This window comes from Saccostrea echinata, unplaced genomic scaffold (genome assembly GCF_033153115.1).
Source record: "Saccostrea echinata isolate AGI-Se365-2 ecotype Australia unplaced genomic scaffold, CSIRO_AGI_Sech_v1 ptg000002l, whole genome shotgun sequence".
Lineage (NCBI taxonomy): Eukaryota > Metazoa > Mollusca > Bivalvia > Ostreida > Ostreidae > Saccostrea > Saccostrea echinata.
Window position 1 is genome coordinate 8,412,815 of NW_026889751.1, and position 15,501 is coordinate 8,428,315.

The following is a 15,501-nucleotide window of genomic DNA, read 5'->3' on the forward strand; positions in this document are numbered from 1 at the left end:
AAAGAAAAATGAAACTGGAAATCCGAATGGAATTGGTAAAAGGAAGAAAATGTAGCATATGGTATTGGTAGAAGGAATTAATAGTAAACAATGACAGATTCGACTTCAAAAGGTAAACATGTATAATCTAAAGGCTATATGTAAATTGTTTAGATTGTATAATGTTTGTAATCAACTGTACTTCCTAATCATATCACCTGAAATTCAGGTGCCTGTGATTTAACATTTGCTGGATTAAGAATTTCATAGATATACATGTATTGTTAAAAAGTGATAGATAAACTGCAAGATTCAATAGTGTGAAAAACTGCCACAATGTGTTTACAACAATCGGAGTTTGGCATGCGGCACAATACACTAATACAATAATTGTGAAATAATTGTGAAATATCTTATAATAACATATCTCTATTTAAAAAAAAATAGAAATAGGTACAAGAAAAGGTTTTTATTGGATAAACTGTATGACAGTTTTAGGAAGTTTTTGATTCTATATGTTCTGGACAAATCCTGACATCTAAAATCTCTGATTTTAGAAGACACCTGAATTTTCTCGCTAACAACGACGCTTCCAGGCAAGAGTCCGCAGACACACAGTTTTTAGCAACATTGCATCCCAAATAATTTTGCTGTGTATATTAAGCAGATTCTTGTGTGAATTCTTTAAATATAGTGAGAACCCTGTGCTTCTTGGTACTTAGCAGACAAACTAATTGCATGGTTATGTTGAGCAAGGGTGCCTCTTCCAAAATTATGAAATTATTAGCCCCAGGGTCAGTGATTCATTTTGATGTGCGTCCTGCGTAAATTACGCACAAATTTTGCCCAGGACGCATTATTTCAATAAATGTGCATCCCAATGGACGCAATAAATTTATAGAAGGACATGTACTATTTTAAATTATTTCGGTATAATCTGATTCAAAACTTGACCGATTGCATCATATCCACGTGCTAAACGATATGCATGAACGATTTTAACAGGTAGGTCTACAAGGTTGCCAACAACTGATCAGATTTCACAACTCAAGTTAAAAGCAATTGTCAGAAAATATTTGAAAGTTAGATAGCATAGTTCGATTATCACTGATTATGTCTATACAGTGGAATTTTTCTGAAGCAAATACTATACATTTGTACCTTAGTATTTAAGCTGTAACCTGTATCATTGTTTTTTTTTTCTTTTCGTTTTTTCCTTACAAGCTAAGAAGTATAAAATTTAATCATTTTTATTTCTGACTATTTGTCATTTCTTCTTAAATTTTTTTTTTTACCTCTTTCTGCTTCTGTGCATTTTATGACTGATACAATGTGTGAGATCGTATGTACGATCTAAAAATAGAACCAAAGTGCACAGTGGACAATATATTATTTTTATGACACAAAATCATGTACTCTTACTTGGACAATTGATAGTAAAAGTATAAATCACTCACAGCTACAATAAAACATTTGCACTTTCGTGCAATACACTTTTTTTTATTTCACCAGAATTTCCTCTGTAACATCTAATATACGGTCCCCTTGGATTTGGACGCATTGATTTTGGCAGGGGACTCATTGTTGTCATTAAGAGGGGTCCTTTGGACCCATGATAACCATTTTCAAAATGAATCACTGCAGGGTCAAGGGTTTTGGTGTAAGAACTGGGCTCTATTAAATATATAGGGAAAATGCATTATATCTTTGAAAATCTCCTCTGCTTTTGGATATTAAGCAAACAAACTAAGTGCATAGTTATGAAGAGCAAGGACGCCTCTTGTAAAATTGTGAACTTCAAGGCCTCTGGAATAGGGGTTCCGGTGTTAGGGTAGGGCCTTATTGATTGTATAGTGAAAATGCACTAATTCTTTGAAAACCTTCTTTACTGCTCCTGAGCATACAGCAGATAAAATAAGTGCATAGTTATGATGAGCAAGTGTGCTTCTTCCAAAATTGTGAATTTCATGGCCCTTAGGTTAGGGATTCTGATGTCAAGACAGGGCTGTGTTGAAGGCATATGAATGAAAATGCATTATTTCTTCTAAAATCTTTTGCTCTGCTCTGGGGCATCTAGAAGGCAAACAGAGTACAAAGCTTTAATATGCAAGGGTAATTCTACCAGATTTGTGAATTGCTGGATCCTCGATCATATGTTCTGGTGCTGGGCAGGGATCTCTACTGAGAGAAGTTATTTCCCATTCACTATAATAATTAATCACTGGAAATAATGTAATGGAAAGTTCAATTGAATAAGAGATTTATACAAGAATTTTTATAATATATAATTCAGAAAGTTTTTAATGCTTAGGTAGACCTATAAAAAATAAAACTGAAACAAAAATACTGTTGTTGTACATTTAATGTTTTTCAAAGAGCTAGAGAGGCCAGTGTGAAAAGGAATGAGTTAACTAACAGTGCTTAAGCACTACAATTTGAATCCATTTACATGATGGTAGTGAGATTAAAGGGGGAGATACAGGCAATTAAATTGAACTTTTAAAAAAGATATGTTACAAAGTACTAGACTAATTATTTTGTTGATCCCTTATCATCCTATTTCTCTTGCTTTTGAGTAACATAGCTTCATCTATCAGTTTATTTTGTTTTATTTGATACTTCTATGGATCCTTTGCAGTGTTGTATTATATTCAGGTGACTGTTAAGGCCCTTGTCCCTCTTGTTTTATGTCATTCTGTTGAAATTTACAACTTTCACTATTAAGCAAACAAACCAAGTGTATAGTTATCACGAGCAAGGGCCTCCTCCAAAATTCAGATTCTTTTGAAGAACATTGGAGAACAAATTATAATGAAGTACATTGATGGGTGAACAAGATGCAATAAACATAGGCACCAAAGAAAAATCTGTACTTGTCCATTTAAATGAATTTATAATATTATTTTTTGGTAAATAAAATACCAAACTGCCTTTTCCATTGATATCTTGATATTCCTAGTCATCAATTTATGACCTTAACAATATGTCCTTGAATAAAAATAATAACAAATATAATCTAGTGTGTAGAAGTTCAGGCCATCAGGGGCATAGGAAAGTAATTATTATTGTGCAGGTGAATATTTTTAGGGAAATGGGGGAGAAGGTTTCGACCTGCTTTGGCAATCATGCACACCTCCCCTTAAAAAGAAAGGATGGAAATACACATTGTATCATTTTTGAAACATTCTAAAGAAGGGTTTCATGGCCCAGACATGATTTAAATATCTCTTCACTCAACAACCTTCACCTTTTTAATATGGTGATGATTCATTATCAACATTTATAAAAATAAACCTCAACCCAGTAGCAGCATGAAAGAACTTGGCTCGTGGTCAAGCATAATTGTTTTCAAAACATCCAGTCTCAGGACATCAAGTAGCACAGGTAGCTAGCCTGTCAATCAAATCTATCATCGAGAACCAACAGTCAGCTTCACTTTTTCTTACCTAAGAAGCAAGACAGACCGTGGGTTTCCGATGATGATCATATCAGTAGCTATTGTTTCTAACAAATGAATTACAAGCAGTAATAGGTAATTTTTTGTAGGAGAGTTAATGTAAACTTGGGGCTTTAAATTTGAGTCCATTCCAGTCAGGGATTCGTTATGGTGTAGATACAGATTTTTGACAAGTAGACAATCATGTAAATGAGGAATGTTTCTCCTTTTTTTTTTGGGGGGGGGGGGTTTATATTGTCATCGACAATCCCTTTATTCTTTTTAAAAAATATCAGCGTTATGTTTCTATCAATTTGGTACCAAAAATATTAGAATTCATTTCCTGCATATATATACACTAAAGACAAGACTAAATTTCTAAACCATCAATGCCTAAATTGGTTTCTCTCACCCTGCCTGTCTCCTTTGAAACAGTTTATATGATAAAATTGAAAGATATCTGTTTTCTTTCAAGATTTTCAATTAACTCCAAGATCTGGCTCATTAGGTATTGCATTATAGTCAACTGCATTTTGTACAATCATGTTTTGAGACTTGTGACCAGAATGCATGAACAAATTCATATTTAGGTGGCTATTTAACATAAAATGGGAAAGGGTATATAAAAATGAATTAAGTACAATGTACTGGTTAAAGTTAGGCCTGAGTTACTGAATACATTTAGGCCTGCAGGGGTAGCAGAATTTTTTCAAGAATTCTGATTCTGGTCTTGTTATCAAAACAGTTTTAAGTTATTGTTTTTTAAATTTTGTATATATTTTTTAGTTACAGTAGAAAGATGTCCAGGACTTTATTGTGGGAGAATTTCCTTAGGCAATAATAACTACAGTGAATGTGGGGTAAGTGCAAGTAATTTAGTTCAGCTAAATTTAGATTGTTAGATTTGTCCTGGTTTTCAGAATGTTTGGAAGTGGGACATCACTTTTGTATTGTCTGCATATAAGGAGAGCAACACTTAAAGCGACAGTACGGCTGCAAAATGTGTGCTTTTTCATCCAAATTTACGCAATATGTCATTAAGAAATAAGGTATAAAGTTGATGTAAGCAGTTTGAGAAACAGAAATATTCTCTACTCAAACAAAATTAACATAATTAGAATCTGCCGGAAAATCAAGGGTCGTACGAACTGGAGCAAGTTTAGATCTGTTTATTTGTACCACGTGAATTCTAAAACGGCACGTGCCTGCACTGTAGAGTTTACAGTTATAATGAATATTAGGTGAAAGCAATTTTCAAAAACACAAATTATCATAACTCTCTGATAAAATAATCTAAAATAATAATCGTAAAGATTTTAGTCTGCATTCAGGCGAATTTAACAGAATTAAAAGTACAAATGTTTACGTTTTGTGTATTGGGGTCCGAGAAAGGAAAAACCAACTAATCATACGTTATCGCGGCAAATGTCAAACTAAATATTTTTCTGCACAGTTAAAAAAAATTAGCATTTCAAATGGCAACAATGTTTATAAGTCAAAGATGTATTTTTTATGTTGAGTTTACACTATTTTTTTTCTTTGAAAGCGACGGAAAAATGAGAAATGATAACAAGTATCAACAAACCTGTCGAATAGAACCTTCGAGAGCCCTGCGTGAGTGTCGCCGAGTTCCTGTTTCTTCCTTTTCCAGCGATTTTATTAATCCCCAAACTAAATTTTAGTCAGGAAAGTTGCTTTTTCAAGTTCTATTTTCAGTTTCTTTTTCTTTTTGGTCGACTTTGTCAAAGTAGTAGGCCTACCGGGATTCCCTCTCTAACCATGCTGTTTTGTTTATGAAAACTACGCATGCGTGCATAGCATGGAATGTGGAACCCCGAACACGTTGCGATGTATATATTTACGTCCCATAAATAACTATTAATTTTAATGAAATAATCCAAATTATTTAATTGTAAAAGTTGTAATTTTCTGAAAGTTTATACATTTATGAGTTGTAAAAAAATTCCAAATCTTGTGGGAAAATTTTATCTAGTCAGTTTTTTGATGAGATGCGCCGTACTGTCACTTTAAAGATAACTTCATCCAGCAATAACATTACTTTAATTTGCTTTAGAAATCACCCATTTTTTTGTGAAACTGTATGGCTCTGTATTGTGGTCACAGTTTACTAGGGCTAGGATGATACACTTTCTTCTAAATTGATACATATCATGATATTGATACGTTTCACAATATTTTTAATCAAATTTTTTGTATTGAAATTAACAAATTATATTTTTTCACAATTAAGAAGCTGTATATCTGTTGTAAAGCTAAATTATTGAACAAAAGTGGTGTTAATTATTTCATATCAAACTTTATTATTTAAATATCTATATTTTAAAACCCAAATGCTTAGTACATTAAAGAAACAATGGCTGAATTTTTTTTTCTCGTATCATTATTTTTACATATGTATTGATAATTATGTATCATCCTCACACAATATCAATATTATTGTTATTCAATATATTATCCCAGCCCTATGGTTTACAATGATTTTACAATTAACAATTAAGTTTACAATTAACTAATGAGAGATATAATAGAGAAATCCTAAATTTCAGCTTCTGTAAGCTACATGTATTATCAATTTAGGATAGATAAATGTAGTTGATCATATATAAAACACAGTGTGTCACTTATGGAATTTATGTTTAAAATTTCTTTGATTGACGAAAAAAATATCTTCAGAAAAAATGTTGTCCCATGAAATGAATAAAAAAAAAAACTCATTTTATTCTATAGGCATGTCCCAGAGGCTACCAGCCGAATGAAGAAAGCATATGTTTGGCTTGTGATTCTGAGCCAACATTTTATGATTGGATGTATCTGGCCTTTATGGCTCTTTTGTCTCTAGTTCTGCACTGGTTTTTTATTGATCATACCAATAGAAAGAAGACAACAAAGTGAGTATTGGTTGTTTTTCACACAGACATGACATTGAAGCAGATCTAAGAAAAACGTGACAAAATTAACAGAAAAAAAACATAGGGTGCTCAATGGTTAACGGCATGGTCAAAGCTTCAATTAAGAACACTTTGTACAGTAAAACATGGTTATAGCAAACATGCACCCTTATATCGAGTTTATGCTTACAGCGAAGTGATTTTCATTCCCTGTAGTTTTAAAAGGTGTTGTGAAAACTGAACAGATATAACAATTCACATTTATAACGAATCAAAATTATTGACCCCTGGCACTTCGCTATAAGCATATTTTACTGTATATAGAAGGTCACTATTTTTCCTCTTTGTAATCTCAATTTAATTTATTAAAATTACATCAATGATTACCTGTGTGTATTTTGAACTACATATGTAACAAAACAGATTTTTATTAGAGAATTTCAAGTATGACAAAAAATTTTTAAAAAAATTTAGCAGTTGGGCTTAAGCAGATGTCAAAAATTTACAGGTGTGCATTCAAGCTCTCAGTGCCATATAGAGCTATAACCTTGTACAATATGCTTTCCTAAGCACTGTGTAGGGATAATAGCATTAATTCAAGAGTATGTTCAGTAGACGTAGATTTTTAGCTTAGGAGCATGCAAGGCTAGCTGCTAAAATCTTGAATATAATCCAGTGCTCAGCATATTTAATTTTTTTTTTTTTGCTATAGATCCCTAATCTCACTCCACATATCAGCTTTACTGGAGAGTGTTATTGCAGCCATTTTGACCCTGTTACTGGTTGAACCTTATGGATCGTTAACAATCCGGTCCTGTCCTGTTAGTAAGCTCTCGGACTGGTACTCCATGCTGCTCAATCCGCAGCCCAACTACACCAAAACACTGTACTGTACACAGGAAATTGTGTACCCACTGTAAGTTGATACTGTTAGATTTAGCGATTTATTTTAACTGTACAACTATTTGTATTGTAAACAAGAAAATGTTACCCAGTTTACAACGTTGTACTGTACACAGTCCACACACTGGACACTACTGGTTTCATAGAAATTTGCTGGATTAGACATTTTGGATTAGATAACGTTTTTAACAATAACATTTTTAACAATAGAATTTTCTAAAGGGAACCTTAGATTTTTATTGATCATAATAGGCAAGATTTTGATATAAACAAAATCCATGTTAGACATGTTTTACTGTATAACCGCTGTAAGTTAATGCTGTTAAAGCATGTCATTTGATCTGATGATTCAGACTTGTCAACTCAATGACCTTCAAATAAAGTCATTGTTATAATAATGTATATATATCCAATTGATATAAGACTGCAATTCATGGGGACAAAAAAAAAAATTCGTTAAAAGATAAAAAATTTGAACGTAAGAATATTTTTTCTGATCAGGAATTAATGATAAAAAGATTGATGCACATACTCAGTACAGATAAGATAATTCCTTGTTTGTTTTGATCACCGAGATTAAAAAAACGTCAGTGGATTAGCTAGCTTACAGTAGTATTCACGTCAGAATTGGATCATAACAAACGTAATTCATTCAGGCGTATGAGAAATATCCCAGTTGTAAACATTCCTTGTTTACATTTTTTTTCATCACACTCTGCATTTGTGTGGACAGCAAAGTAAATGACGTATGTTAACAGTTTTCAGTACTGAAAGCTTTGTCACATGAAGCTGTGGAGATAGGCTCTATAATCCAACTAGACATGATCATAATTACTTGTAAAAAAAAAAATGTTGTCGTGAGACCCAAGGTGTGTCTATCACAATTTGATACGTATAGACATGTTAGTAATAATGTTTATCTTTTTCAGATACACAATAGTTATGATATATTATGCCTTCTCACTTCTCCTAATGATGTTGGCTCGTCCGATGATATCGTACAAGTTTACGGAGAAGAAAGGGACGAAGTCCATTTATGCCGCTTTATACTTTCACCCAGTCTTAATTATCTTACAAGCCATGCTAAGTGGCCTTCTTTGTAAGTGATGTGATTTTTTTTGTTTAATTTTGTTTAAAATGATGACTCGTATGTTTAAAATACATTATTTATTATTAATAATCATAATTATTATTAGAAGTATGTCTTGCCTTGTGTGTTAATGAGAGTGGCATACATGCTATAGCTTCCTGTAAAGTCATAATAAAGTTATTGCAAATGTGGAAGAAATAGAGGAATTCTGTAATATAATTTTTTGAGGAATAATTCTGTTATTGTTTAATGGCCTTCGTTTTCAAAATCAAAGTGTAACAAATCCTCTCAAAGGCTCGACTGCTCTGAATTCTTTTACAAACTCTTGATTTGATATTGTTATATCCATGGAATAATGAACCGCTAGAGTACATACCCCGGTACTTAATCAAAATTTACATTCACCATACTATCTTGAGAATTGCTGGTAAATTAAATTTCATTCCATCACTAGATTTCACATTAATTGCTTTGTACACTTTCTAAATGAAAGTTGCTGAAGGCAATTCCCCATTCACTGGACCAGTATGAAATTTTCGTTTTCTGTACCTGAACACTTTGCATGTCATTAAATGCATTAATAAATCAATTTCATATAGTCCAAATACATCAGCATTATTTTACTTGTATCTGGGGTCTCATATTAATGTGTACATGTACAATCAAGAAGAATTCTCCTTTGAAAAAACAAAAAACCAAAAAAAAAAAACACCCACACATACAAATTATTGAATTTTAGGGATAAGCATTTCCCCTTAATTTCATTTTGTAGACAGAATGTCATATAAAATCACTGTAGTTAAACACTTCCATCTACTCTTTATATTCACAAATATAATAATAAAACATATAGAAATATTTACCTTGAATCAGAATAATCATAATTTATCATAGATTTTTTTTTTTTTTTTTTTTTTTTTTTTTTTTTGGTGCCATTATTTTTTTCCCTGTTAAGGGATCAGGTGCAATTTTATGGCAGGTTATATAGACTGCTGACAGAGTGTAGATAGGCAATCTCAGTAAAGTTAATTAAGGATTTCTTGTTTTTTCAGACTATTCATTCTCCTACCTAGTCATAGCAGCCTCTCTGATCACTGGTGTCATTCATTTATCTGGATGTGATTTGGTAAGTTCATTAGTATAAAATCACAGGTATAAAATGGATGACGTCAGCCGCCTGACAACATCTGGTCTGAGGTACATTATACAGGTTTATGAGGACACTAATGAGTTCTAGTAATTTACATCTTGATCTGGCTCAAGTTTTGAAGTATTTATTGATCATTTATATCCATATACTATAGGTTTTCCTCCATGCAGAGGGTTATATATTTAGTTGCAAGTAATTAATTTTGCACTTATTCTCTTTAACATAATTATTCCCGAAGTGAAAATATGCACTCTGGATAGCACAAATTGCAAAAATCCATCAAACAGGTCCTTAGATTTAAAAGGAATGATAAAAAGAATTTATTTAATATTTGTCTCAATTCAGACTGTTTCCTTTCAACAGATAAATTAAAGACACAATAAATTAATGGAAAAAATAATTTCTATGATATTGAAGTTGCAAAAACACAGTTGAAAAGTGAATAATTTTATGCTGTTGAAGATTTGCACATATAATATAATCAATTGAAAATTTGAGGAAGCTTAGAATTTTGTAGATATTCAGATCTCAACTCAATCTTTTTTTTTTAATCAAAGATAAAATAAATGAGTAAATCAACTTGTCTATCCTTAATAGCTGATACAAAAAATTAAATATATTGTAAAAAAAATATATCTAAGAATCAGAAAGCTCTCAAAATGTATCAGTGAATGATAGCTAAAATCTAAAATATGTTATCACTTCATTCTTGAAATTCTCAGGGGATTGGGGAATCCATATTCAAAAATATTCAACTCAAAAATTTCCTGACAAGCACAATGAGACTGTTACAGTAGTTCTTCTGGTTTGTGTATAACAAAGGGGGAGGAAAGTAGCGATTTGATTTGAAACTATGGCAATGCCAATAAATAGAATGATAACTTGGTTTAGTCTTTGTGTGGGGCAAGTTTTATTGAAATTTGACTAATACTGTATGAGGAGTAGCCTTTTGCAACAACATTTGTCAAATCAGAAGTCAATACACACAATTATACTTATCTTAGTGAAGTCTACTTGTGTATCAATTTTTTTTTAAATCAGACCAAAAACTGTGGGAGGAGTAGCATTTAAAAAGAATTACACAGAAATTTCTATTTTAGTAACCATGACAACATGACTCAAAGACATCAAAAACCGATATACAAAATTATGTATGTTAGTGTAGTCTTCTAATGTCTTAAGTTTTATTGAAATCAGACAAAACTGTAGGAGGAGTGGCATTTTGAAAGAAAAAAATCACAGAAATTTTTTTTAGTAACATATTTGGGAATATATACTCCCAGAAATCAAAAACTCTTAGGGCAGGATTTCTCTTAAGTACATGCAATCAATATATATATATATATATATATATATATATATATATATATATATATATATATATATATATATATATATCTATCTATCTACCTATCTATCTATCACATGATGCACATGCATGTACACACACACACATGAAAGAAAATTAATGATATTAAATGATGTCACCATTACATGTATGCATAATTGTTGTACCCTAACATTTAGAGGTAAGCTGATACATTATGGATGAATTAGTGATTTAGCTAACAATATGACATCAGCCGTTTAAGGTTACTAGCTCGTAGAAATCATCTGTATGACATTGACAGTAGCAGTAATTGGAGAAAAGAATTATATAAGATTTATGATTGAACACAAAGATTTATGTTTTTTCCTTTCATGTCCATATTTATCAGTGCTGCAAATTTTTATTCCATTATCTTAATATTACTGAAATTTCAGAATTGCAGGGTTTCTTTCTTTTTGTACTAATGAATTCTCAAAAAATACTAGTACTTATTGTTTTCTATATATTCCAAAGAAATACTGGCATGTCCATGAAATACATAATACATTGAAACCCCACTGGAACCTTTACTATGTACTAAAGATTGCTAATATATTGAATTTGTTTGTTCCTTGAAAATGATCAGTGCCGTTGATGAAGACATATTTTCTTTAGGATTTCAAGGACTTTAAAAATATAATTAATACAAAATTGTGTTGCATAATCTTCATTAGGGTTATACTGGTTGGCTACTAGATTCTAGACACTTTATCTCTTTGCCTTGAGTGTGCAAAAATTGTTCAAACTCATGATTTTGAACAAAAAAAGTAAATTAAGTTGGGGGGGGGGGGGGGGCTTATGTAATGCCCTAGCTTGGCATTGGCATCCTAGGTTAAAGTTTTTGGAGCAGATTTTTTTTTCAAGTACTTCTATGCTCTATATTAATCACAGATGCATGGACAGTGCTTCTAGTATGTTTCATTGTACCAGTCAAGGTGTCAGATGCTGCATTTTCAGATGAAGAAGGACCAGGTTAAAGTTTTTGGAGCAGGTTTAAGTTTTTGGAGCAGGTCTCATTTCCAAGTAACTATAAGCACTATATTGTCCACACTTGCGTGGATGATACATCTAAGGATGCACACTAAGGCTTGCTTTGGATGCTGGATCTGACATACATTTTCCAGATGAGTGACCAGGTTAAAGTTTTTGTGGCAGATCTCATTTCTAAGTAACTATAGAATATAGAATATGTTTATTCACCAATCAAGGGCCCTCAGGGGGCATATACAATTATTTCAGAATGATTACATATAAATAATATTAAAGTATATTGTAATATGAAAGAATATAAATCATATCTATCATGAGGGTAAGCCCTATATTGACTAAACTTGCATGGATGATACACCTAAAGATGCATACTACCAGGCTTGCTTCGAAATTGCTTTGGATTCTGGATCTGACCTACATTTTCCAGATGAGTGACCAGGTTAAAGTTTTTGGAGCAGGTCCATTACCAAGAAACTATAAGGCCTATCTGAATCAAATTTGCATGGATGATGCATCAAGGGATGAACAATCACAAACTTGCTTCAGATGCTGGATTTGACTTACATTTTCTGAATGAGTGACTAGCTTAAAGTTTTCAGTTAAGTTCATTCCCAAGTAACCACATCAGGCCAAAATTGCATAAATATTGCATCTAGGGATGCACACTACTAGAATATTAATTTAGTGTGGGATTTTTCCCTACTTAAAGACGACATTAGTTGAGGTGAGCTCTGTAATCTCTGATTACCTATATTAATATCTTCTTCACTCCTAGACATCAGTATGATTATGACGAGCATTTAAGAATCCTCTACTAAAATTGTGGAATTCATGACTCTTTGGTCAAAGTCTAAGCTCCAGACTGGGCTTGTAGATATTTTATGTTTGTTGGCCCCCCGCTTTCACTGAAAGTGGGGGATATTAATTTGGGTATGTCCATCTGTCGGTCATTCCATCTGTGTGTATCACTTTTGTGTCCAGATGATATATCTCAAATAGCCATTCAGCTTTTGCAATATAATTTTATATCACAACTCCCTTTGGCCCAAATAAGACCCATACTGATTTTGATGTCAAAAGGTCAAGGTCAGATATTCATATTGCAAATAAGTTTCTAGATACAATGTAATAACTTAGTTTTCTTTGAGCTTTTCTCAATTTCACAGAAATTTCTATTCTTAGTATATAGCAACTCAGTTCGTCAAAGTAAGAAATCAATATATAGAATTTTGAATCTTAATATAATCTACTGACGTACAAGTTTTATTGAAATCAGACCAAAAGTTAAAACTGTAGGAGTAGCATATTGAAATAATTGTTCAAATGGCCACCTTACTTTTCTATCACACATGCTCTTGTCTCTGATCATAAGAGCTATAGTTCTCTGTTGATTGAAAACTGTGTCATACTGCTTAGTAATTTTAAGTTTTATCCAATCTGACTTATAACAGTTCATGATTTATAAAAATTGAATGTTTAATAATTTCTTATTTCGATTTCATTTGATTTTTCTTTTTAGTCATCATACTCTTCAGTGACCAAAGACATTTTCCTGAATGGCCGGAATCTGACAATTCTGGTGGGTCATTGGTTCCTTCATGCATTTGGCATCATCTCACTAACTCAGCTGACACAACTCGAGATCCACCTCCCAATTTTGGCCCTGGTTCCCTTTCCAACTATCTTTTTTATTTTTACTATCCAATTCTCTCACCCATCTCACCTTGAGGACGTCAATTGAAGGTCACTGTGACAGGATAAATATCTGGATAAAGATGCCAGCATGTCGAATTGTGTGGAAGAAAATATTGTGATCCACCAGTGTGTGGATATGGAGAACATTTGGTTTTATGAATGATCCATTGGGATAAGAAGTGGTGTGTGGATTGGTTAAAAAAATGTTTTTATTTTACAATAAGTGAATATGCACAGGGATAAGCATGCAGGCAGATATATGAATTATACTTTAAATTAAAAAAAGGGGGATTTTAAAAATGAATAAGTGAGAAATAAGTCTGTTCGATTAAGAAGGTGATCATTGACTTTACTCAGAATGCACTGTACTCACAAAAGGTCATCTCAAAATACAGTTATGATTGCTTTGTACTATGTATTATGTAAAATTATTCAATAAATATTTATGCCAGATATACATGTATCACATTATTTTTATCTCAAAGCAGGTTATTTTTTAACTAATTAGTTATTCTATATTTAGTGCATGTATCACTGATTGTGGTACTAGTATATTGTCCTAAAGAAAGAAATATAGATTTTCTAAACACAACCTAAGCTAATAAAGGCAATGAAGAACAAGCATTACTTTTGCTTTCTGTAAATACAATCATAAATATAGATCTTGTGGCTAATTGTATTCATGAATACTTAATTATTCTTACAGAGACCGACAGTTCATATAAGAGGTTAACCTTTTTGTTTTGAGGTCAGATAAATTTATATTTCTATTTTCAAATCAATGTCTTGTTGCAAAATTTTCTTTTATTTATTGAAAAATAATTTACAACATTTTAAGTATTTATTTTTATACATTAACCCTTGATATAAATTGAGGTTTGTTAATTTTTAGCTCTTCTGAGCCAAAGGCTCAAAGACCTAATACATTTGTGTGGTGTGCGTAAACTTTTTAGAATATGGGCCATAACTCAAGAACCTCTTGGCCAATTATTGTCAAATTTGTCACAGGGTATCCTTGGCCCAAGGGCTCCCATTATACTAAAACTATGGTTGTAACCCTTAAACAAGGGGAGATAATTTGGTAAATAAAACCAAAAGTACTGGTTGCTAAAAAATCTTCTTCTCAAGAACCACTGGGCAGATTATCACCAAACTTACACAAAAGGATGAGGATATGTTGTAGATCAAAATTTGCATGGGGAATTGCCCTTGGGCAAAGGGCGTGGTCTCAAGGTCACTTCAAAATTGACCAAAAATTACATTTTATTAAAATGTGGATATTCTGCTTGCTATAAGGACTAGAATCATCAAATCTTGTCAGTTGATGCATCTAAGGACCTCATATCACGTTGACTCAAAAGTAGGTCACATTGACCTACTTTTTGAATTTTGCAGCCATTTCTTTTTCAAAATGATTTAAAGGCATATTTTGAACAATTTAAGGCCTGTGATCATCAAACTTTGTCAGTTGATGCATCTTGGGTCCTCATAGTACGTCAACTAAAAAGTAGGTCACCTTGACCTACTTTTTTGAATCTTATGGCTAATCTTTTTCAAAACATCTAAGGTCATTAATTCGAATACTGAGAGGTTTAGAATCATTAAATCTTGTAAGATGATGCATCTTGAGGCCATAAAACATATTTATTAAAAAGTAGGTCAATGTGACCTACTTTTTGAACTTTGCAGGCATTCAATTTCAAAGCGTTTTAGAGGCATAATTTGGACATTTTAAGGCCTATGATCATAAAACTTTGTAATTTAAATTGATGCATCTTGGGTCCTCAAAAAACGTCAACTGAAAAGTACATCATCATGACCTACTTTTGAAATGTTATGGCTATATTTAAATATTTTGGGTACAATTTGTCTTAGAATCATCAAACTTTGTCAGTTTGTGCAACTTTGGTCCTCAGAGTAGGTCGACTAAAAAGTAGGTCACTCTGACCTACTTTGGAATTTAATGGCTATATTTAAATA

General features: G+C 32.2%; 1 protein-coding gene across 2 annotated transcripts; it reads left to right on the forward strand.

Annotated features, from left to right (window-relative positions):
• Nucleotides 1-13: 13 nt before the first annotated feature.
• On the forward strand, nucleotides 14-13,974 carry LOC133171657 (JNK1/MAPK8-associated membrane protein-like). 2 transcript variants are annotated; one of them, XM_061306454.1, is made up of 7 exons: nucleotides 14-112; nucleotides 4,208-4,275; nucleotides 6,164-6,324; nucleotides 7,037-7,240; nucleotides 8,157-8,326; nucleotides 9,370-9,443; nucleotides 13,346-13,974. In XM_061306454.1, exons 1-7 carry the CDS (start codon nucleotides 91-93, stop codon nucleotides 13,565-13,567), a joined length of 921 nt encoding a protein of 306 aa, XP_061162438.1. In that variant the 5' UTR covers nucleotides 14-90; the 3' UTR covers nucleotides 13,568-13,974. The 2 variants fall into 2 exon arrangements, with proteins under 2 accessions (XP_061162438.1, XP_061162429.1); XM_061306445.1 differs by having other exon boundaries at nucleotides 25-112; nucleotides 4,202-4,275.
• The last annotated feature ends 1,527 nt before the right edge of the window (nucleotides 13,975-15,501 follow it).

What these genes read in the sequence shown, in the direction of transcription:
- LOC133171657 (XM_061306445.1), top strand. Translation starts at nt 91, where the DNA reads ATGACAGATTCGACTTCAAAAG. An exon ending in CAGGAAATTGTGTACCCACT is followed by an intron (nt 7,241 to 8,156) that starts GTAAGTTGATAC and finishes TATCTTTTTCAG; the next exon opens with ATACACAATAGTTATGATAT. An exon ending in CATGCTAAGTGGCCTTCTTT is followed by an intron (nt 8,327 to 9,369) that starts GTAAGTGATGTG and finishes TTGTTTTTTCAG; the next exon opens with ACTATTCATTCTCCTACCTA.